This window comes from Rhinolophus sinicus, linkage group LG07 (assembly GCF_036562045.2).
Source record: "Rhinolophus sinicus isolate RSC01 linkage group LG07, ASM3656204v1, whole genome shotgun sequence".
Lineage (NCBI taxonomy): Eukaryota > Metazoa > Chordata > Mammalia > Chiroptera > Rhinolophidae > Rhinolophus > Rhinolophus sinicus.
Window position 1 is genome coordinate 105,030,514 of NC_133757.1, and position 24,814 is coordinate 105,055,327.

At 35.9% G+C, this 24,814-nt stretch overlaps 1 protein-coding gene and 1 pseudogene across 4 annotated transcripts in view; both read left to right on the forward strand.

Annotated features, from left to right (window-relative positions):
- Positions 1–24,814, forward strand: part of FBXW7 (F-box and WD repeat domain containing 7) — a 171,381-nt gene that overhangs the window by 53,390 nt on the left and 93,177 nt on the right. For 2 of the 4 annotated variants that reach the window (XM_019722723.2, XM_074338439.1), the window contains exon 1: positions 1,099–1,503. The exons of the other annotated variants lie outside the window; for them this stretch is intronic. Coding sequence is in view for 1 of the 2 variants with exons in the window: in XM_074338439.1 (XP_074194540.1) it covers positions 1,351–1,503 (153 nt within the window). In the remaining variant the exon portion in view is untranslated. Of the gene's footprint in view, positions 1–1,098; positions 1,504–24,814 lie in introns of those variants that run through there. 4 annotated transcript variants of the gene reach the window in all.
- On the forward strand, positions 15,916–18,735 carry LOC109442049 (large ribosomal subunit protein uL4; annotated as a pseudogene).

Below are 24,814 nucleotides of genomic sequence, written 5' to 3' on the forward strand. Positions count from 1 at the left end.
TTAGACTATCTTCCTCAAAAAAGGGTCATGTTAAAAAAGATTGATTATCGTTGATCTGTGAATATTCACTAAGTTACAATTATTTGAAGTATGATTATTTGGGAAGACTATAACATATTTGTATTAATGTGACCCTCTCTTGTCCTGGAAATTATAATGTGGATTATAGTTACATGGTGTAAATAAATGCCTTTACACATTATTGACAAAAAAGGATGCTTCAGTATAAAATATCCTAGTGTATGGCTAACATACTTAATACTTTTGCTTGTATTTTTAGGGTGGTTTATATTTTTTGAATCTTTTTGATGAGATGCAAATAACCCAAGTTGGAGAAGATTCAGTGTCAAAACAACCAGATTTTTAATGGCTTTTCACTTATTATCAATACCTACCTATAGCCACAAGCCCTTTTTTTACTTATTAAAACTCTTCTAACATTTATGATGTCAGGGGACTCCTTGGTTTATCATTATCTATACCACTATTTTTACTATAGAATTTTATTGCTCCATATTTCTCAAGTCTAAGTACAATATTCAGAGAGGATTTTTGCTATGCATATCAACGACCATCCTGCCCCCTCCCAGCAATACTCATAGATTTTTAATAGCTACTGTATAAATTTTGTTTTTTAAAAATTCTTATGCCTATGTTTCTGTGTTTTAGATTGACTAATAAGATTGAAAATGATCCTGTAAGTTAATCTATAATATACAAGTAAAATCAGTTGATTATTCTTACTGTGAGTGCTTGGCAGGCTTCTTGAATCGTGGAGTCATAAAAGGTCAGCAGTTCTGATTGGTAAGTTAAAAGAATCCGTCCAGTAATTTGCTCCCTGTTGTTTCTCAGAGCAATGCAGCAGCAGTTCTTTTCCAGATATTGAGCGGTTCTTGAACAGTGTGTATGGGGACAGGGAGGGGTGGGGCTCATTCCTGTTGGTTGTTGAAATAGTGAGCATTTACAGAGGGAACAGGTTGGATAGGCTGAGCTGAAGGAGTAGGCAAACAGATCTAAACTGATGGAGGACAGAAAAAGTGGTTAGTATAATTTTGGGGTATATTATCTTGAGTTCGCTCCTTTGTTAAGGACTTGGGATTTAATATAAAACAGTTTGAAATATTAAAGCACCTTACCTTCTTTCTAAAGAGTAGCCGGGAGACTTCTGTTTTTAGTATCGAGTTCTTCTTGGCGATGAGTTTGTGGCTGGTACCTTCTGTAGGGAAGCTGTTTTATTCTTTTTTAACAGTGTTTCTTTTAGCCAGAGAGCTGCAGAATGAGGCATTTAGCCAATTTTAAGTATATATGGGACATCACCAGTTCTGATTTTTAAAGTTAAATCCTCATCTAATGAGCAAGTCAATGTGTGGCTGTGGCTGCAGCATTATTTCTTCTTTAATGAAGAGGTTGAACCGTTCGACCTGCTGCTCCGATCTGTTCTCTTGTAGCCATACATCAGACCAGTTGCAGAGATTATCCATCGAATGTCCCAGGCAACCAAAGGTAACTACATAGATTTATTTCAAATAAAAATATACAATTAAAATGGATGCACTATAACTAGTACCAAATGATTAAAAATAAAAGACCAATTAAAGATATTCTTAGCAGTTTTCTTGACCTTGCAGTAGCTATCCAATATCATTTTGTCATCATCAGATTGTGTAGCAATGGAAATGCACTGCAGTAATTGATTTTGTAATAGGATCAGGTGATTTACTAGCTGCACTGACAACCACTTGCTTGCTTGCTCTGAGCTGTGGAGCGCTCTAATGGATGTTGTGATTGTAGCCTGGGCTGGATGTGAGACTGCCAGCTACTTAAAGCGGCAGCACTTATTTTAAAAATGAGAATAGTAAGCTTTCCTGTTTCGTTTTCTTTGCCTTAGGTTTTGGGAGGCCTCAATAATTTTAGTTAATTTGAGTACCCCCGTGAACTTTTAGAGATTATATGTTATTTCATTCATCAATTCATAAAAAGTTCATTGGTACTAGTAGCCTTGAATATAATGAAATACAGTCTCTCTGCTCCCTAGTCCTAGCTCAGCAGCAACAGATGTATCAACATACTTTGGTATTGATCACAGAGCCTATCTTGAAAATATAAGAAATTTTTTTTTAGCTACCGTATATTATCTGCATGAAACAGAATATTCTTAACATTTGCAAACTTCATGAGTTTCAAACTCTAGCTGTAAATATAATAATGGAATTATGGTAAATTCTTGTACTAGTCAGTTGTGTTAGAATTGTTTTGTATCTTTTTGGCCTTTTGCATTCTTAATGGTTTCATGGATATAACAAGATTTAGGAACTCTGAGTTGGACCAATTCTGAGGAATAATGATGAAAACATAGTAGCTATTTTAAAGTAATGTTTAAGAATATAGCAAATTAAAAACTTAATCTCCAAGAGTATGAATTTTCAGTTGTTATATTTTTAGTGATCTTCGTTTTCATATTTATTCTATGCCTTTTAAACAAATAATTGATTACAAATTTAGAAGCTTAGGACTAAAGCTTAAAGTAGAATAGGATATTCTACTGTTGCAGAAAGAAAAGTAAAGACTTTGTCTACATTGAAGTTTTGCTGAGTGGCTTACATTAGGAAATAAAATTATCTCCCTTCTCTCCCTTCCTCACCAACTCCTCTACCTCTCTAGTTATGTAGTATGTAAAGTGTTTTTCACAGAATCTGACATAAAAACACTGAGTTCTCTGTCCTTCCCTAATTTTTGTTCTTTAACCATGTTTATGTTCTTGCCATGATAGAGACACTATTTCTTCCAACCACATCTAAAAACACTTATATAAATTAAATGTTTATAATTTGCTATAGAAGAAATTGGGCGTAAGATTACCATTATATGTTATTGAAACTACCATGTGAAAAAAGCTTTTCTTTGCAATGTATTTAAATACTTGCCCTTAGTGTTTGAGGCCCAGTGTTTCTTAAAAGATGCAAATATTACCAGTGTCATTGTGTACTTTATCCTGAATTGAGATGCTTAAAACATTAATTATGGAAGACTGTAATATGATTTAAACACTAGTGTTTGTAATCTTTTATTATTCAATAGGTAATCAGTTTGTGCCCCACCTCCCCCCCCAAAAAAAAACAACAACACTGATAATATTAACATAAGTGTGTTAATGTCATTTGAGATTTGGTCAAGGATGTGTCTAAATTACAAATAATATTGAAATGTTAAATGGTAGATTATCTACAAATTAGTCATTGATAAAAGTTTCAGTAGAATGATGTACATTAAAACTTTTTTGCAATGGGTTGGGCAAATAAAAGGAAAATAAGTGAATACCAGAGTGTTGACTATTTCTTTCTTAAGACTGTTTAGAAGAGATGGGAGATACTATGATTGTTCTGTATTTATGCAGTATTTCATTTAAAATAAATAAGCAGTATACTTTGTGAAGTTCTAGCCCCAGTGAACTGCCTGTTCTTACCTTGAAAGCCTACTGTACTTGATTTAACCAGGCTCTGCCACTAATCTACATGATCAGTTTTATTTATGAACATGCTTAAGGTTCCTTAAACATACTCCTAAAATGTTCATTAAAAAGAAATCAATTTGCTCATACCAGTGTGAGGTGTGATAATAGTTGACCTGGAAGCTGTAGAAGTTGGAGTTAGGAGGAAAGATGAAATTTTTTTAAAGAATCAGTTTGTAGGTGATAATGAAATGTCTTCTTTCACTTTTCTTGTCTTTTGGAGGGGGGACATGCTTTTGCTAAGAGCGCTGTTTTATCTTTCTCATATTCAGTATTATTCAGAATACGTATTCTCTAAATAGAATACGTATTCTGAATAATTATCCTATTCTATTTAGAGAATACGTATTCTGAATAATTATCCTAGTTCTTAACAGAGCAAATTTGGGATTAAATTTTGGTACTGCCAATTTTTCCCATGCTCTCTAACAAAGATAATGCTATTAAAGAGCTTATTTTAGTACCTAGCATATTTTTTAGTAATCATTTTTTAAAAAGGTAGCCTTTACTCCTTATATGGCTTATCATATTGGCTGTGTGCACTCCTCTTTGCAGCCTAGGCAAAGTGATTTTTGGGTTGATTGAATAGGTACTTTCGAGACGATTATGTCATAATAATTATAACAAGTATTTATGTAACCCTTAATTTGGACCAGAGGCTATACTAAGCACTTCCATATTAGTTATGTCATTTATGAGATAGTATTCTTATTTTCGTTTTTAAGGATGAGGAAACTGAGGCTCAGAGAAATGATTAACCTTAAATCACACAGCCAGGAAATAGCAGAACCAATCTTAGAACTAACTTGTACTTAAATACATATATACATGTATATAAAATTGTGGTAAAATACTGTACTTTAATAAACTTTTAGGGGCGGCGGGTTGGCTCATTTGGTTAGAGTGCAGTGCTCATAACCCCAAGGTCGCCAGTTCAATTCCCACGTGGGCCAGTGAGCTGTGCCCTCCGCAACTATAGTGAAAACAACTTGACTTGGAACTGATGGGTCCTGGAAAAACATAATGTTCCCCAATATTCCCCAATTTTAAAAAATTGAAAAAATAAATATATACTTTTTAAAAAAATTTAATTTTATTGGGGAATAGTGTACTTCTCCAGGGCCCCTCAGCTCCAAGGCATTGTCCTTCAATCTAGTTGTGGAGGGTGCAGCTCACTGGCCCATGTGGGAATCGAACCAGCAACCTTGTTGTTCAGAGCTCACTCTCTAACCAACTGAGCCATTCAGCTGCGCCTTTATATATACTTTTAAGGTATTTACACTTTTAATTCAGCAGTGACTGCAGAGATGAAGCCAAGTTTTGGTCTGAATACCTTATATTATTACCTAATTTTTGTGTCTTGTATTAAGAAGTAATTGATGCATTCACTTCTTACCAGCTATTTGGAATATACTTTTCATTGTTGCAGTAATTATTCATGTAAAGTACTTGTACTCTGTTTGCAGTAATGTTTCTCAAGTTGTGGTTCAGAGATCACTTGCATCTGGCTTATTCAGGGTGGTAGTTAAAAGCACAAGTCTCTGTCAGAACCTATTGATAGAATCAGTGGAATGGGATCCAGGGATTTTCATTTTTAAACAAGCCTCTCAGATGATTTTTATGCATACCAAACTTTGAGAACCATTGAAGTTGAGAATGTGCACCTATTTCACCTTTCTGTATGTGTTATCTGTCAGCTTTCCTTTCTCTAAGAATTGGTTTACAAACCACAGATGATTTATAAAATCATCTCTCAGACTATTAGAAAGAATTTTGAGATAAAATGAGCAATGTCATGCACTAATGGTGAAATGTAAATTGGTAACATAAATTCTTTTATGGCAGACATTTAAGGAACATGTTTAAGTAGTATTTAAAATGCTCATAAACTTTGAGTTACTAAGCCTACTTCTAGGAATTAATCCTAAGGAAATAAATCAGAGGTTTACAGAAAGAGTTAGGCGCAGGAAGTTCATGTCAGCATTATTTCTAATGGTGAAAAGCTGGGAAAAGTCAGTTCAAACATCAGGAAAATGGTTAAATGAGTTTGTTATATCCATTTGTTTGGGCCACCATCCAGCCTTAAATGGTTATGCTGGGAAGAGTAGTGAAGACGTAGGAAAATGCTCATGATTTAATGTAAAGTCTCAATCTAGTTGTGGAGGGTGCACAACTCCCTCCACAGAAGAATGTAAAATTATACTTTTACGTACATAGACATATAGTGCATATGGTATTAAGTCGAACTGTATGAAATTGATATTTTTTAAGTCATTGGTTGAATGTCAGTATGTTCATGGAGTTTAACCTAAAATGACATCAGTTTTGAAAATATATGTTCATTACACGTTGTAGAGAGGGAGACTGAAAGAAAATACAGCAAATTTATAAAGTGATTCACTCTGGGTGACGAGCTATAGATAATTTAAAGTATTTCTTCTTTACATGTGTGTTTTTTTCAAAATTTCTAAGTCTTAGATTTTACCTTAAATTAGGTCAAAATAAGTTGCCAACAAAACCAATTATTGGGAGCAATTGCAAAGCTCTTTTGGAAACCAAGTAAAATTTCTATAAATCTCTTAAGCAAACATAAGGAACCCTGTCTATACCAATTCTCTTACCTCTTTTATTCGCCATTGAGTATATTTATGCAAATAAGCACATATACCTGTACCCACCTAACAAATTTTCATTGGATTTAAATCTGCAGTGGAAAATATACTTTAAAAGAAAGAAAAACTTCAATTTTACAGGTTTTTCTTTATCACTAGGCTCCTAAAGACCACCAACTATATGCAAGAGATGGTTGGATAGCCAGTGTAAGCAAAAAGCTGTGTTTTAGGTTGTTTAAAATTTTTAATTAATTAAAAAGTATTAAATTTTTATAATTATAAATCAATGTGATTTAATTAATTTATAAAACTAAAGACTAATCTATATATTATTTTTCGTTTAAAGAGTTACCATGGTTATCTAAAAGAAAGTTATTTCTCTCTACCCTCAGATGCTTTAATGTTTTAGTTTTTAAATTATGACTTAATAATCTCTCAGGTTCTAATTGTCTCCAAATGCAGGATATTGGATGTTTTCTGTACATTAAGTCTTTTAATCCTCAACGTAAAACCTGTTTACCGTGTATGAGCTTCATTTTAGGGCTGACACCATTCCCATTTTACCTGAGATCACATTATGTGGTGAATCTTGGTTTTTTTCTTTCAGTTACATCTAACTGCAAGGCCGGTATTCTTAGCCTTGGTGTTATTCTTGTCCGTCTGAAATTTATATATGTGTTCTTAATTTGGGAAAAAAGAACTTTAGTATTAGCCTTCCCAATTCAGACTATCAAAGAGTGGAACATAGTAGATGCTGTGTAGTTATTTCTTGTTTTTATTTAATCGCTTGTTGGTATCCTCTTATTTGGACAGTACACGTGTCATTTTGGCATCTATTGATAGCTAAGAGCTAACTTCTTGTGCACAACACTGGAAATCCTAAAATGGGGAAGCCAAAAGTTGCCATCTGGGAGTTTATAGTCCTAATGGGAAAGACAGACAAAAAAGTTAAGGTATTTCAGGTATGTAGGCATGGAATCGAAGTTGTTGGAACATGAAGTTTTTAATTAATTCTGTTTGGGAATAGTGGTGAGAGGTACTTGGAAAGCATCTTAGAAGAGGTGAATTTAGAGGTAGCCATCGATTATATTCTTGCCATAGGTACTATGAATCTGCCAGAGGTACAAGGACCCCTGCCCCTGAAGTGATCTCTGACTAACCCCATCCAAGTTTGGGAACCAGCACTGTAGGTAGTAGATGAAGGTAAGAAGTGGATATAATAGCCTGAGGAGAGTGTGTAGAGTGAGAAAGAAGTCAGAAATATAAAATCAAAAATTTTATTCTTGGATTTACTAGACATTATCCCTGTGTCCTTTGCCAGGTAAAATCACTACTGTGGGCTTTTCAGTAAATTGTGTTCTGTCCCTTTAAGTCAGATATATATGTATAGTACAAATTGACGTAATTGTGGTCTGGCCCCTATTCGGGTTTACAGAAAGTAGTCTACTGTAATGCAGCTTTGTCATTGGATCAAGATACTATAAGATTAGATTAATGTGACAGTTAAAATTCATATATCATAAGTGATATGTTTTAGTGCCTAAGGATAGGATTGGACATGAGTTAGATTTTGTGTAAGTTGGAAATAAGAAAGTAATTGAGGAAGAAATTATTTTAAGCTAGAATAAGAGAATGACAGTGATGGAGAGTTATGAGTTACAGGTGTATTCTTTTTGTTTTTCTCATGCTTCCACATTTATAAGTTTCTTTATAATTTTTTCCCCACCAGTATGTGTAAGTTATAAATACATAAAATCCCAAACTTTGGAGGAGAAGTCTCAGAATTCTGAGTGAGATTACAGTATTTAGGGGGAAAAATGTTATTCTTTACTCCTAAATCTGTGATCTATAGTAATTAAAAATCACAATGTTAACCTTTTAAAGATAATGTTTAAGAAACAGATTGGTTTAATTTTTAAAAGAAAAGTAAGCATAAGAGCTAAGGTTTGTAACATATTCTATTCCTATATAGGAAATACATTCCTAAATGTTGGAGATGCCTGGTTGTTGAAAGTCATAGCAGTTCATCTTCTAAAGAGTACCTTTAAAAATTTGTTTCTTAGAATCATATCTGTGATAATTTGTAGGTATATTTTGGCATAACAAAGAATTCCTTGGTTGCTGCAAAATGAAGATTAGAAGTCATTGCCTTATAACCTTTGTTCATTATATATTTTATGATACTAACTATTGCTTCCTCCATTATTTTCATTCCATGACTAGAGTTTCATTAAAAAGTGAATTGAAAAGAATACTGAATTTTACTATTTTTAAAATCTGTATAATTGGATTGGGGAGACTCCCTTCCTATTTACGGTATAAGGCTTCACTCATTTACATTGTTTTGCATCCATGAATCAATGTCATGTGGTACTTGTGAATGTTCACAGAAAGAGAGACGAGGAAGATTGAAGAAACTGAACGTTTAAGCAGGAGTGGGAACAATGAATGGAGCAAGTTTCTGGAGGAGGTGTAGAGATAGACAAAATCAAAAGGACTGGCGGTGATATTAGTTTGGAAATGATAGGGATCACTTTTTTCTTAAGAGACAGGAAGGAAGGAGGAATAAAGAAACAAAGCCTTTGAGATGTTGAAAATTGACAAGAGCACAGTTCTGAAAGCTTCACTCATCTCAATAAGGAGATTAAAGTACTCATTTAGCAAGTATAAATTCTAGTTGTTCAATAAACATTTTATGTAGAGCTGTGTAGTTTTGATATCTATTTTCTGTCTTATCATAGTGGAAATTGTTCTTCATTAGTATTTTCATTTTTGTTTTAATAAGAGGTAAATCTGCTACTTCCATCTTGAAAATTTTGCATAGAGGAGACATGTTCCATAGTGAAAGGTTTGGAAAACAGATCATCAAAACTTAGGCAATAAAGAAAGAAAAATAGACTTTGAGAGCTGTTGCTGACCTTTTGGTAATCCCTGAGCCAGAATTTGATTCAGAATGTTATAGTAATAAGCGTGAATTGGCAGAAAGACTAAAAGGTGGTATGAACTGTCAAGGTCCAAATGACATTTGATATACAGCAGATAGGATGTGATTTGGGGTGGTGGAGATCACTTAGATTATATTAGTTTACCAGATCGGTATACTTGTTCTGTTCAAGATACATTTTCTCCCCTTCCTGCCAGGTCCTATACCCTATCCTTCCATTTTTAAAGTGGTATGCCTGCTCTACTGGTGCTTCCAGCTTCAGTGAGTTGATATTTCAGGATGCATCTGTTTCAGAGCGTCATAAAAAGAGCTTTAAAAATTCCTTAATGTAAAATATTTCAGGTAAAAATTTAATAAATTTACGTTTTTAATAGTTCGTATTACCAAAATTAAATTTTGATTAGGATTTGACATTCTTAAAGTGTTAGAAATGCCTTAGACGCATGTTACTGACAGAGATTTAAATGCGGAAGTCAATTTTTGTTGTTTGGCTAAGTAAAGAAATGTATTCTCTGTGACCAAGGTAAGTAAAGATTGCTTTCTTCTTAATAATTTGACATTTTCATAAAGAAAATAATTTTAAGTGTGCTATACTGTAAACTAAAAAGATCTGCCCTAAGGGAAAATGTAAAATATGAAAAATGAAAAAAACCTGTATCGTTCTAATGAATGTGACCCTCCTGTGGCATTATTATAAAATTAAAGAAACTGACTCGAAATAGTATTTTAAAAAATATATGGCAGCATATTCTAGAATTTAAATTTAATTTAGCATAATTTTGAGAGAATTTCAAGGTCACATATTTTATCTCTGTTATTACAATCTGTATTTTTAAATGTTATTACCTAATTTCTATTCATTTCAAATATTTCCAATTCTTTTAATTAGTATTTCTTAAAGCAGAAGCAAAAATAGGCAATATTTTGGTTTGACAAAGTAATTCTTAAGTGTTTAGCAACAATAAAGTTTAACCTCTCGATGCAGATTGGTTTGACCCCATAACAGTTAATATTGAAGAAGCTAGGTTGGATTTAAATAAAAAGGTGGTGATGCTGGATTTCTTTAAATACCGTGATACAGGCAGTTGTGTTATAAAACAATATACTGTGTGTCTCTGGAAAAAACCAAAAGTTCTGCAAAATCGTACTCTAAAAATAGGGACAAGCTGTTCAGAAACCTATGCAAGTTTATAATATATGTACTAACAAAACCAGTAACAAGTCTAATAAAAAATATTAATACAGCTAAATATTTGTACCGAACATCAGTTAGCTAATTCTAAGTCCTGGGATTTATGCCTTCTCCTTTGACATGTAGGTCCACGAAGGCATTCAGTTCTACCTAAGATAAATTAAAAATTTTGATCCAGGTTGTAAGCTTCTTTATCAGTCCCTTCTACTCTCTGCCCCCTTTAAAAAATAAATAAACATGTGGAAAATACTTCCATGGCTTCTTTATCTGTACTCACAGCTTGACCAGATAGTTTGACAACGTGGAAAGCCTAGCAGTTCTTAAAGCCATTAACCAGTCTCTGCTTGCCTTCTACAGATTTTTCAGTTTTGTTTTGTTTTTTTCTTAAGGTCATTGAGTATTACTAAGGCTCTCTCTGTGAGAAAGCTTGTCCCTGATGGCATTAAAGCATTATTGGAGTGGAGAAAATTCTTTGTAGACCAATGTGACTTTCACATTATACTGACCTCATCCCTCAATGACGAACAATTGAACTAATTCGCATTGCAGAAATGTGTTTTGTGGAAAAATAGACTGTTGTCTCTCATTGTCCCATTTTTGGGTCATTAATACTTCATGCATTGAACTGTATTTGTGTACATTCATATTTATATATTTTTTCCTGTGTTATTTATGCTATTAATGCTAACCGTCTCTTCCATGTAGGGAAGGGAGTTGTGCGATGGAATAGGTGTACCAGTAGAATACTGTTTGTTCATTATGCTTGTATAGCTCTATGTTTTACAACAGGCATGTGGATTATGACATCTTTTTGTTAGAATTATTCCATAATTCAAATAGTTTAGGTATTAATTTAGGCATTATTATTGCCATGTAGTAAAGGAACGGGGTTTTGGAGTTAGACTTGTGATTGAATCAAATTTAGGTGACTGAGTTGATTATATGAGGATAATACTAATTATCTGATAGGATTCTTTTGAAGATTAAGAGATAATTTATATAAAACTTTACCATAGTGATTGGCACATAGCAGATACTCAAATATTACTTCCTTTTTAAATGATGAAACTTGAGATTGCAAAGGTTAGGGGACCCCTGTATATACAAAAGTCAGACTCACTGACTACCATATTCCTCCTGTCTTTAGTTTTATATGGATAAAAGCAAAAGCAAAACAGAACCTAACTATAGGTTCAGAAATGGGAGCTATAAAGATATATGCACATACTAGTGGGTGCACACATGTATGCAGACACTCTCTTTCTGATTTAAGGTTTATTCTTTCCTTAATTAATATGTTTCACTTGTTCATATTCTTTTCTAGTCACATATTGATGATGATGATAAAAGATTGGTAGGGAAGCTCTTGATGTAAGTTCTTGCTCTAATTAGACTAGTGCTGTTTCAAAGAAAGGGTGCTGTACTTAAGGTTGTGTCAGCAGTTTAAGTCATCCTGCTTGCACATTTCCAGCAGACTGTCGTTCCCTCACTAAACAGTCATACTTAGGCAGTGGTAAATTCGTTGTTTACTTTTTAAAAAATGGCAACTCCCCTGGTCAAAATAGAATATACCAGGTTGCTTATTTGAGACTACTGTATTATGTTGATCATATGAGTTTTCCTTTTATAAATGAATATGAAATTTATTTGGTTAATATGAAATTAACCCCATTCTATTTGTTTTTTTAGTAAAATTTCTACTTTTTAAAATGGTCATTATTTTATCCTTCTACTTATAGATAAAAATACAGCAGCAAAAATTATTTTCTCCCCACCCCTAGCGTGCTATCTTTTAGTATAAGAAAGAAGAAATATCTTCAGTATTTCTATAACTGAGATTTGTTCACATTACATGCAGTTATTTACCTCGCAATACCGATTGCAGAAATGTTCAAGAACTTGCATGCTGTAGATTTTATGGAAGATATGTTGTATGAGTTTGTAGTGGTTGTAATTATGTTCTTTCATGTTTTGAAATTTTCAGAATCAGAACTCAGGATTTGACATTGCAAGGTGTTTGTCTTCTATGAATTTTTTTAAACTTATGAAAATTGGGATTACATATCCAAATTTGCATGTAGCGAGTGATTAATTTTGAAATCATGACACATACTATATTTATCTTTAGAATCAATTCATATTTTGATAAAATTTAAGAAACTTTAGGTATAGTTATTTTAATTACTAGAAAAGAAAAAATGCTGCTCCTTCAACAATGGCATGCTATCAGTTTTGGAGAAGCTGAAATATGAAAAAAATATGTGCCTCTTAAAAAAATCTATGAAATATGCAGGTGTGTAAGTCAGATTTTAGGGCTCTTTTTTGGCAAGGAGCAATATATACTTTTTAAAATTTTATTGGGGAATATTGGGCAACAGTGTGTTTCTCCAGGGCCCATCAGCTCCAAGTCGTTGTCCTTCAATCTGGTTGTGGAGGGCGCAGCTCAGCTCCAAGTCCAATCGCCGTTTTCAATCTTAGTTGCAGGGGGCGCAGCCCACCATCACATGGGGGAATTGAACTGGCAACCTTGTTAAGAGCTCGTGCTCCAACCAACTGAGCCATCTAACCGCCCCTCCAGCATCTCAGCGGCAGCTCTTTGTCTTCAATCTAGTGGTGGAAGGCACAACTCACTTGGCCATATGGGAATCGAACTGGCAAACCTGTTGTTCAGAGCTCGCGCTCTAACTCATTGAGCCATCCAGCTGCCCGGCAAGGAGCAAATTTTGTGTTGCTAGTTATTGAGGACCCAACTCACTTCTATATATATGTGTGCAACCGTGCCAAACATTTTTTTGTTCATTTATTCCTTCCATTTGTATTTTTTGAGTGTCTTTCATGTACAGAGATGTGTCTTGTTTCTAGTTACATAAGATTTCTTCCTTCTTGGGACTTCTATTATGTATCTAGACCGTAATATCAAATCAAGTAATTGTGTGGTAATACAAAGTACTTGTATCTCCAACTTGATAGATTTCAAGCTACCTTATGGGCAAGATTGTGGGTTTTTTTTACATGCCATGTATCTGCTTCATTGCCTAGCATATATTTGGTAATTCATTGTAATTTATTGATGAAATTTTGTTCAGATTGGTAGGAAGAAGAAGTAGAGCGTATGTCTATGCTATAATGTAATCAGGAGTTTTGAATTTCAGAAAAATGTGATTGAACTTTGTAATTCTGGAATGAGATAGCAAAGAATTCTTCAAATTGCTAATTGAAATTAGGTGATTTTGCAAGCAATAAAATAATTATGGCCTAGGATTTATGGATACACAATACTTATCTTAATTTTTAAAGAGATACAAAGTCTTGTGTTTATATAGTAAACGTGGCATCCTGGCATATTATAATTTGAATTGTTATGGCGTCTTTGACCTTAGAAGAAATCCAGAGAAATCCAGTGGTCTGGAAACTGGCTTGTTCTGCACAAGTGAATTACTATTTTGAACACTGGTTGTGGAATAGTGGAATGAAGAGGTGTCTAAAAGTAAATTAACTGGCTTCAAGCTATGTGTCACATTCCCAAATTTGTTGACTTTACCAAATTTGGCAGCTATTGTACTATTGCAGCAGCAATGAGTCTGAGTATTGTACTGAATAGTTTCATTAGCACAATTACGACAAGCATCAGGCATTTTAAGATACTTTCTCAAATTTTGTATCTCCTTCTGCTGTATTTTGAGATGATACTGTGACAGTTTAGAATGAAAATGATTGTTGAAAATGACACCTGCCCATTGCTGATGAATCTTTAGGGGTGTTCTTACTACATTTAGCAGATCTTACCTATAATTTTTAAGCTATTTTCTTTTTATTGTAAAATAAACTATAGATACAGAAAATATAAAAACGAATTTAGACCTTAGTGTATTAAGATAGCACATTCTCGTAACTACCACACAGCTCACTACATAGTTTGCCAACTATCCCAGATGCTCCTGCGTGTGCCCTGACTCAGTATAGCCCCTTCCCTTCCTTCAAGTAACTCCCCCTCTGTTACTCTTACAATAATTGCTTCCCTGTGTTTATGATTCTCTCAGCCAAGTATGTCTCCCTAGATACTATTGTTTAATCTCAACCATTTAAAAAAAGAGTTGCTAGTTCTTATATCTTTTAATCTACAGATTAATTTTCCATACTTTTCCTTAAATTTTATTTGTTTTTCATAGATTTGACTGATTGCATTCACATGGTGGAGTTCACCACACTCATCTGTCCTTTTTATTTCCTCAAACTGGCAGCTGAACCTAGAGACCTTATCAGGCTTGTTTGAACCCTCTGTTTAGGCGGTGGTGTGTTATTTCATTAGGAGTCACCTATGTCTGGTGTCCCTCCTTTTGTGATGTTAGCCCCTGTTGATACTCAGTGCCTCCATCCATTAATTTAGTGGAGGTTGTAAAACAGTGGTGTTCTAATTTTTCATTTACTAACAAATAATTTTAATAAATAAATATCTCCCCTTATTTGCTATTTGGTTCCTTAGTGATGTAGTTCATTTGGGAAAGGTAGTATCTGAGGTCCGAGGTCAGACAGTTAGTTCGCGAACTTGTTGCAACGATGTTGCTAACCTTTTTTGATATCAGAGGGATTATTCATTCTGAATTTGTACCAACTGGACAAACAGTTAACCAAGGTTACTATTTGGAAGTGCTGAAAAGGCTGCGTGAAAAGTTAGACAACCTGAACTTTTCGCCAACAATTCATGGCTCTTGCATCACGACAATGCACCAGCTCACACGGCACTGTCTGTGAGGGAGTTTTTAGCCAGTAAACAAATCACTGTATTGGAACACCCTCCCTACTCACCTGATCTGGCCCCCAATGACTTCTTTCTTTACCCAAAGATAAAGGAAATATTGAAAGGAAGACATTTTGATGACATTCAGGACATCAAGGGTAATACGACGACAGCTCTGATGGCCATTCCAGAAAAAGAGTTCCAAAATTGCTTTGAAGGGTGGACTAGGTGCTGCCATCGCTGCATAGCTTCCCAAGGGGAGTACTTCGAAGGTGACCGTAGTGATATTCAGCAATGAGGTATGTAGCACTTTTTCTAGGATGAGTTCGCAAACATAATTTTCTGACCTCGTATACCCTCTTACTAACCTGTGTGTATTCCCCCCTACCCGTTAGCCCCGGGCAACCACTTTTCTATTTCTACGAATTTGACTTTTTCTTTTTCTTTTTTGGATTTCACATGTAAGTGATACCACTCAGTATTTGTCTTTCTCTGTCTGGCTTATTTCACTTAGCTAATGTTGTCCCAAATGGCAGGATTTCCTTCTTTCTCATGGCTGAATAATATTCCATTGTGTATATATTTATACCACATCTTCTGTATCAGTTTATCTACTGATAGATACTTGGGTTGTTTCCATGTCTTGGCTATTGTGAATAATGCTGCAGTGAACATGGGAGTGCGAATACCTCTTTGATATCCTGTTTTCATTTGCTTTGGATGTATATGCCCACAAGTGGGATTGCTGGATCATATGGTAGTTCTATTTTTAATTTTTTGAGGAACCTCCATACTGTTTTCCATAGGGGCTACATCAATTTACATTCCCACAAACCATGCAGAAGTTTCTCTTTTCTCCACATCCTCCCCAGCACATATTATCTCTTGTCTTTTGGTGATAGTTATTCTAACAGATATGCAATGATACCTCATTGTGGTATTGATTTGCACTTACCTGATGGTTAGTGACATTATGCACCTTTTCATGTTCCTGTTTGCCATTTGTTACGTCTTCTTTGGAAAAAAATCTATTCAGTTTCTCTTCCCATTTTCTAATTAGATTTTTTTTCTTTTGCTTTTGAGTTGTATGAGTTCTTTATATATTTTGGATATTAACTCCATATCAGATACATGACTTGTAAATATTTTCTCCCAGTCTATATGTTGCCTTTTCATTTTGTTGATGGTTTACTTTGCTGTGTAGATGCTTTTTAGTTTGATGCTGTCTACTTGTTTACTTTTGCTGTTTTTGTCTTTGCTTTTGGTGTCAAACCCAAGAAAATCATGGCCAAGACCGATACCAAGGAGCTTATTTACCCCCTATGTTTTTTCTAGGCATTCATGGTTTCAGGTCTTGTATTCAAATCTGTAGTCCATTTTGAGTTTATTTTTGTGTGGTATATGACAGGGGTCAAGTTTCATCTTTTTACATGTGGCTTTCCAGTTTTTCCAACAATACCGTTTATTGAAGAGATGTCCTTTCCCCATTGTATAAGCTATTCCAGAATAGAAGGCCAGTTTCTAGGAGTCACTGGGGAGGGGGGGGGGGGTCTAGAGTATCAGAATGTTTTATTTTTTGATCTGGGTCCTGGTTGTGTGTGTGTGTGTGTGTGTGTGTGTGTGTGCAAATAAAAAGGTAAAAATTGAACAGTTATGGTTTCCAGATTTGGAAAAAACAACTTGGCTGCTCACATAATTACTTGGAAGTTGTTTATTTAAAAATGTAGATTGGGATTCAGTGGATCTAGGGTAGGCGACACCCAGGTTTCTGCATTTAACACCTCTCGCCTACCCCACCCCCCACAATAATTTTGATGCAGCATACTCTGAGAAAACACTTGTTTTCAAAAGCATTCTTCTCTTTTTCCTGTGGGAGCCACTGGGTTGAGAGGAGCGTGGCCGTCTCCTCTCTCTGCCGTGGCATGTGCTCGTCCACTGATACCCAAAAAGGAGGAATCATCTGGAAAAAATGTCACTTTGCCTGCTGTATTCAAGGCTGCCATTCGACCAGATATTGTGAACTTATGGATCATATTCACACCAACTGGCACGAAAACAGCAGACAGCCCTGTGCTGTCAGTGGTGCTGAGTCGTGGGTCCTGGCGGAGCGGTGGCTGGAATTCCCAGCGTTCGAGGCAGTGAGACTCATCACTCTAGCCAGAGTGCTTTTGCCAATATGTGTGGTGGGGCCGCATGTTGACACCAACCCAAGCCTGGTGCCGCTGGCACTGCAGAGTGAATACGACACAGAAGCGACATGCCATCTGCTCTGCCCTGGCTGCCTCAGTGTTACCAGCGTGGTCATATCTAAAGGTCATCGTATTGAGGAAGTTCCTGAACTTCCTTTCTGGTTGAAGATCAAGCTGAAGGCTACAGGAAGACCAAGGAGGCTGTTTTGCTTCTTAAGAAGCTTAAGGCCTGCAATGATATCAAAAAGGTCTATGCCTCTCAACGAATGAGAGCTGGCAAGGGCAAAGTGAGAAACCATCGTTGCACCCAGCTCAAGGGACCTTGCATCATCTAGGATGAGGACAGTGGCATCATCAAAGCCTTCAGAAACATCCCTGGAATGACTGTGCTTAATGTAAGCAAACTGAACACTTGGAAACGTGCTCCTGGTGGGCATGTGGGCCGTTTCTGCGTTTGGACTGACAGTGCTTTCCACAAGTTAGATGGTCTGTGTGGCGCTTAGCGTAACGCTGCCTCCCTCGAGAGCAACTACAACCATCCCATTCACTAGACGCTCCATACAGACCTTAGCAGAATCTTGAAAAGCCCAGAGATTCAAAGAGCCCTCCGAATACCACGCAAGAAGATTCATCGTCGAGTCCTAAAGATGAATCCACTGAAAAACCTGAGAATCATGTTGAAGCTAAATCCACGTGCAAAGACAATGGGTGGGAACACCATTCTTCAGGCCAAGAACCACCAGCTCCAGGGGATAAAGCAGCAGCAGCGCCAGAAGCCACGTCAGGTGAGAAGAGGGCTCCAGGCAAGAAGCCAGTGGTAGAGAAGCCAGGGAAGAAGGCTGTTCCTGTTACGAAGCAGAAGAAGCCCAGAAGAAGTGGGAAAAAAGACTGCAGCTACCAGGAAACCAGCGGCTGAGAAGAAACCTGCAGAAAAGAAGGCACCACAGAAGAGGCCTGCGGCATAAACTTAAATTTGTTTATTCCATAAAGGTCAAATCACTTTGGACAGCTACTTTTGAATAAAAACCTGATCAAAGAGGCAGTGAGAAACATGAAAAAAAAAAAGCATTCTGAAATTTGGACAAATATGACAAACAATATTTATTAAATTTAATAAGTAAAGTGGTTCAAATATATTATCGTTTGACATTAAACAGGAACATAGCTAGAGACATTAAGTGAAACATCCAAAATACAGAATAACTCTAAAGTGTATAACTCTCTCCATCTCTTATTAGAGTTTTTTTTTATTAAAAGTATCAGATTCTTCGACCTTTTCACGTCTATCCTATCCTACCCCTTCTCTTTAACCTGAAGTTACCACATATGCAACAATGAGTGGAGAACCAAAAACTTCTCTGATTCTGAACAGTCTCCTGGATTTACTAAACGGTTTGCTCTTAGACAGCAACATGTTAATGAACTCAAAGTTATGTCACAGTTAAATAACAGATCATTACATATGATAAGTCTGTAGTGTCAAAACCTCAAATATGAAATCTAACAATGTTAAAGATCTACAATATTAACAGTCAGCTCATTAGGCAAATAAAGCAACTTGAGCATCAAATAAATGTCATGTATTCTAGAATAATTAAGCTTTTTTCGTTGTCTCTGCCGACCATTGCTTTGACATCAATTGACTCTGCAGGTGATTCACCTGGGGTTTTTGTTTGAAATGCAGGTTCTGATCCTTGGGTTTTGTGTTTCTAACAAGCTTCCTGGTGATGCCAGTAGGGCTGGTGGAAGACCAAATTTTGAATAGCAAGGCTCTGCTCTCTTGTCTCTTCTACATGCTTTGTTTCCATTTCTGTAAGAATAATCCTTTTCATGCATGGATGTGACAGCGTCAGCTCTCTGCTTACAGCCCTTTGGTGACTCCCAGTCTCAAGTTCATCTTTATCATGACACAGATTTTCGAGAGTTGGACCCTGCCTTGAGCCTGATTTCCTAGTCCATCAGTCTCATTTCCAGCAATTTTGTATCCTATAATTAATTTTAAACCCAGCAAAACCAATCATCTCGCATATCTTAACTCTGTTTCTTTAATTTGCCACTTTTGTAATGTGTTTTTCCTACTTCGCCCCAGGTTGCCATCTAATAGTACTTCAGTATTCATTTTAAATATTATAGTCTTTGTAAAATCATCCAAGGCCCCCCAGCAAAGAATTAATTACGACTTTTGTTCCTAGTCATATGGTGGAATACCAAATAGAGACTGTGAAAAACCCTCTCAAATGAAACAACTAAAATGTCAGATAAAATAAAGATATAACTAGCTAGCTAGCCAGCTAGCTAGATTGATTTAACCACAGTGCTGATGTGAAAACAAAGAAATTCAGTGACTAACAACCAGAGACCCTGGGAGCTAAGAGCAGGGAAAAGCCAACTTTTGTACTGGGGGTTTTTCAAAACTTGGAGACGTTGGGTTTCTAATTTAAGGGCTGCCTCCAGTTCTGGAGACAAAGAAATAACTTAGAAGGCCTCAGTAAGGTGGGTATCTAATATGAGACGCCTACATAAAGGTGGGAGCCCAAAGCTTACCTCTCTAATCCTCCCAGTGATCCTGTGAGATAGAGGTGCCATCCCAGGTGAGGTAACTCAGATTTAAAGACAGTGAGTAATTTACCCAAGGCTACATAGGTAGGTACTGGTAGAATTAGAATATGTACTGTCATCTAACTACTGAACCTGGGCACCTAACCACTGGGTTTTATGACCTCAGTGTTTTGCAGCTGTTTCACTATCAATTTGGCTTTGGAATTGTGCTGAAATGACCTATTTCTTAATGTCCTTCACTGATATTATTCCATATTCTTACTTTGGATATAAAACCATTAGCTTTGCTAGAGCCAACAATGGTTTATCTTTGACCACAATACTGTAGGATTTCCACTGCCCTGGGAGTGCAGTGTAGGAAGATAGAGGTTCTGAGGGACAATCACCTTGTGTCAAATGGAGTCATGTTGACAGGCAGTATCACATAGTTTCTGAATCTCATTTCTTCATCTGTAAAGTAGAATCTATATCGTAAGTTTGGACAATGAAATCAGATTTCATATGTAAAACATTTAGCAAGGCCTGTCACAAACTAAGATTCAATAACTAGGTAATTATTATTTTGCAGTTTTGTTAAGGATTGCTAGAGAAGCAAGATGATAAAGTTGGTTAGCTTCTTTGGGTTGGAGTCTGTAGAGTTTGATTTCATTGTTTTGCCTAAAATCAATTATCAATTGAAACTGTCAAAATAATTAATCATATATAAATATACAGCTACATTTACAGATTCAGATGTAACTTAAGAGGACTTAGTAACTAGTAAGTAAAAGCAGAGTATGTGCATGAGGTTTTGGGTGTGGGGGAGATGAGGGGTGCTGGTACAAATTACTGAGACCCTTTGGTCCTGAACGGGGCCTAGGACAAATCTCATGTAGCTTTTTACTTTGCTAGGGGGAGCCTAAAAGCGTTTTTTTTTTGGCCAGTGCCCAGACCCTGATTGGAAGAAAGGCTATATTTAGGGGTCTAAGAGGGGTCTCTATCTTAAGAAGGCGATTTTGTAGTGGTGTGATGTTACTGTCACTTGTGCCCTTGTTTCTCTTGCTGCTGTAAGATCCTCATCGTGCCATGTTGGAAGACAGGTTGTCCTAGTGGAATGAACATAAACTTTGGCTCAGACATATCTGAGTTTCCAATGTTACTAAATTGTATTAAGTATAAATCTTTGGGCAAGTGACCTTAATCCAAGCCTGTTTCCTGTTTTTGTAAAATGGGAATAATGAACTCAGGGTTCTAGATTAAATGAATATCGTGTACCGAGCGCAGTGTTGGACTCTAGTGGGCGCTGTATAAATGTTGCCTAACCTATAAGATTCCCTGCCAGTATTTTGGTTTCTATATCTTGAGTAGCTGAATTCCTGCAGTAGAAGAAAGAAGGTATATTTTTATGGCTTTCATTAATTATTATTATTCTTTTGAGTTAGCATTCTATTTTGTCTAGGTGAGAGGAACAACTTCCTACTGAAAGAATCCTATCCAGAAACTTGAAAGATCTAAGAAATAGTCCTTCTAACAAATCTGAAAATCAGTCGTGTTGGAGAGCAGTGACCATCGTTATTGTCTTCCCAGTGATTTGAATGGCGGCGTTGAGTGGTCAGATCCTTAGGCAGCCATCATTGTGATAAGGAATTCGAGTTGTGACCAACCCACAATGCTTCCTCTTAGTTTTAGATTGAGTATGCAACACAGCATCGTTTGTACTGAAATTGAGGGTGTTTGGAAGTTTGAGAGTGTTTTACAACTACTGCCTTGTTAGGTTTGTCCAGAAATACTGTTCTGTAACCTGAAAAATTTTAAAAATTTCTTGTCTGAAAAATGACAGATCATTATATAAGGGATCTAGTTTACTGATTTAATCATTACGACAGTGTTGCTTTATTTCTACATGTATAGAGAAGATCTTTGTAAGAAAATAATGATACTTCTTACCGTTTAAAAAATAATAGCTCTCAGTCTTTACTAAGAAAGAAAGAAATGAAAAGGAATAGTTTTAAGTAGATTATTAATGTTTTTTGGTATTAGAGTTATGTTTTGTTTTGGGGGTGTTTTTTTTCTGAGGTGGTGGTGATGATTTTCGTTTCTTTGCTTTTTCAGTCACTGTAGTATTGACAGATAAGGATATTGGTAGGTAGTGATGGAGCCAAACTCCAGGTAGAATGAAATTTATTTTACCTGGTTTCTATTATATATAATTATAAAAAACATATATGTGTGTGTGTGTGTGTGTGTGTGTGTGTGTGTGTGTGTGTATATATATATATATATATATATATATATATATATATAGTGTTTTTCTCATATTTTTTAGGGTTCAGGACTTATGTCTTTGGTCAGCATTGTATCCCCAGTGTGTGGCACATGGTAGAGTTTAAGTATCTCTCTTTTTTAATTCAAATACACATTTTCTGAAACCACACTGTGTGCAGTATACATACAGTCAGGCAGTATCTTCCCCAGTATGTCCACTCATCGCTCTTGGCAAGAATTTGAAGAGGAAGATGGAATGATTGCTTCTGGGAGTCTGTCTGTGAATATTGATTCTCTGGCATATTCAGCTAAATGAGGTAATTGTTTTGTCTCAGGGAGCAAGAAAAGAAATCCAGCAGCAGTTACCTGAATCCTGACCACACACATACCAACTGAAACCTCCCAGGAACCCAGGCAAGGGGCATCAAGCAGTAGCAAATAGGAATAGGATTCCCAAATTTAAAAAGCAAAGAAGAAGAAAGCGGTTTTTCCCCTTGTGCTCTACAATAGTTGACATCCTAAAATTATGCTTATTAAGATAACCCTGTTAAAACAACAGACTCATTAGTTTTCTACAGACAGTACATTTTCTATATTACCATCATGTGCTTTTTCTGAAGTTCAAACCTTCTTGTAAAATGATAGTGCGGCAAAGTAGAGGCCAGAGCGGAAAGGCTCTGAGTCAGCACTTGCTCATTGTGGCAGTGTTGAGGCTTTCTTGAGACGCTGAGTTATTTCTGAAACGTAGCGGATTCTGGTTTTCTTTAGTCGTGTGGTCATCGGCTCTTTAAGGTAGTGGCTTCAGATATTGTTCCTTTTAGTACAGTTGTTTATGTGGCCCTATCGTATTCTTCATTCAGAATTCTCTGCCTGCTACAGAACATTACACAGTGTCGACTCCTCAGCTCCAAGGCTGCGGGAAACGGCCACCTTGCCTGCTCAAGTGGAGAAGTTAGGATTCTAGGCTTTTATCCTGGCTCTCTGATGGGATCACATCTGGTATTAGTATAGGCAAGAGCCAACTGATGGGCCCGGAGCAAAGAAAACTAAAGCTGTTTTCAGCTTGTAACAGGCTCACAGTGGGAGAGTCAAAGAAGGCAGAGGAGATTTTGCATTGTTCTCAATTTATATATATACATATATATTTACACGTTGCGTACAGCGGGGTTAAAATCCCTCGTGAAAATTCTCGTGATCCGTACGCAACGTGTTAATTGAAATGCTTTTTATATGAAGTAAAACCCACAGGTGAGTTTTTGACAAACGTATATACCTATATAACCAATACCTTAATCAAGATAGAATATTCCTGTCAGTCCCAAAATTTTCCACATGCTTCATTCCATTCACTCAACACTTAGGCAACTACTGTTCTGATTATTACCACTGTAGATTAGTTTTGTATATTCTTAAACATTATATAAATAGAATCATATAGTGATGCTTTTTTTGTGTCTGGCTGTTTTCATTCAACATACTGTTTTTGACATGCATGTTGCATGTATCAAAAGTGCATTTTTTATTTCTGTGCACTATTCTATTATATAAATATATCTCAATTTATTCTTCTATTGTTGAACATTTGAGTTGTTTTCAGTTTTGGCTATTCTGAGTAAAGCAGCTATAAGCATTCTTATACCAACCTGTTTGTGTACATTTCTCTTGGTAAGTACTTAGGAGTATATGTGCTAGCTCATAGGAAGTGTGTATTTTTATAAGAAACTGCCACGTAGTTTTCTACAGGGGTGGTCCCATTGTACAGTCCCAGTAGCCATGCATGAGAGTTTCAGTTGCTTCCTATTTTCACCAACATTTGGTGTTGTCTGGACTCCTTTAATTTTTAGCAGTTCTTGTGGATGGGAACTTGTATTGCATTATGGTTTTATTTTGCATTTTCTTGATGTCTAATGTTATTGAGTACCTTTTCATGTGTTTATCAACCCTTTTATGTATTCTTTAGTTAACTGTTAGTCTTTCACCCATTTTTTCACTCAATATTTGAATGATGAATGACTGGCAGTACATGAATGACCTCTGTGATTGTTGACTTTTCTTACACGTATTTCAGCTTTCACATAAAAACCGGACACCCCTTCTTCTCCAAATCATGATGACAGCAGTACTCTACCTAAAAGACATATACGAGGGATCAATTTGCTCAGTCATAGGGTTTTTGTTTTTTTTCCCCCAGAAGTATACTTCACTTTTGAACTGATACAAAGAAGTAGAAATATCTGGTAACAATTTCAAATGGACACTTATATTTTCATGTTTGAAAAAAATCCCTACTTACCATGGTTTTTAGCTTGAAATAGCAAACATGTCCACTTTTTGAGCCTTCTTCCTATAATATATATTAAAAAGATAATTCACAATATGGTAATCAAGTCGTCTGTCCTCTCTGCTCGAGCTTACCCCTTTGAGCACTTGATAGTTACTGCATGTTTTTCTCTTACTATCTGTGTTCCCCAATTCTACCCTAAATGTTCCACCAATATTGTCTACCTTTTTTATAAGTATAATAGAAGGGGGAGGTCTGTGCTTGCCAATTTCAACAAGTTCTGTGACACAGAAGAATAGAAGAGGGAGGGAAGGTGACTTACATTGCAAGATAGGGTTAGTAAACAGTGAGCAAAGAAATATGTTAAAGAGAAGAAAAGATCATTTGCAAAGGTACAAACATATGAGAACATATGTTGCCTAGATAGAATTTTATATAAGACTTTGAAAAACATTTCCTTATTCAGTGATATGATCAGGCTCAAATGTAAGCCCAGCAATTAGAATTGCTTCATTTATAGGCTTGTATATGTGTAAAAATATTGTTT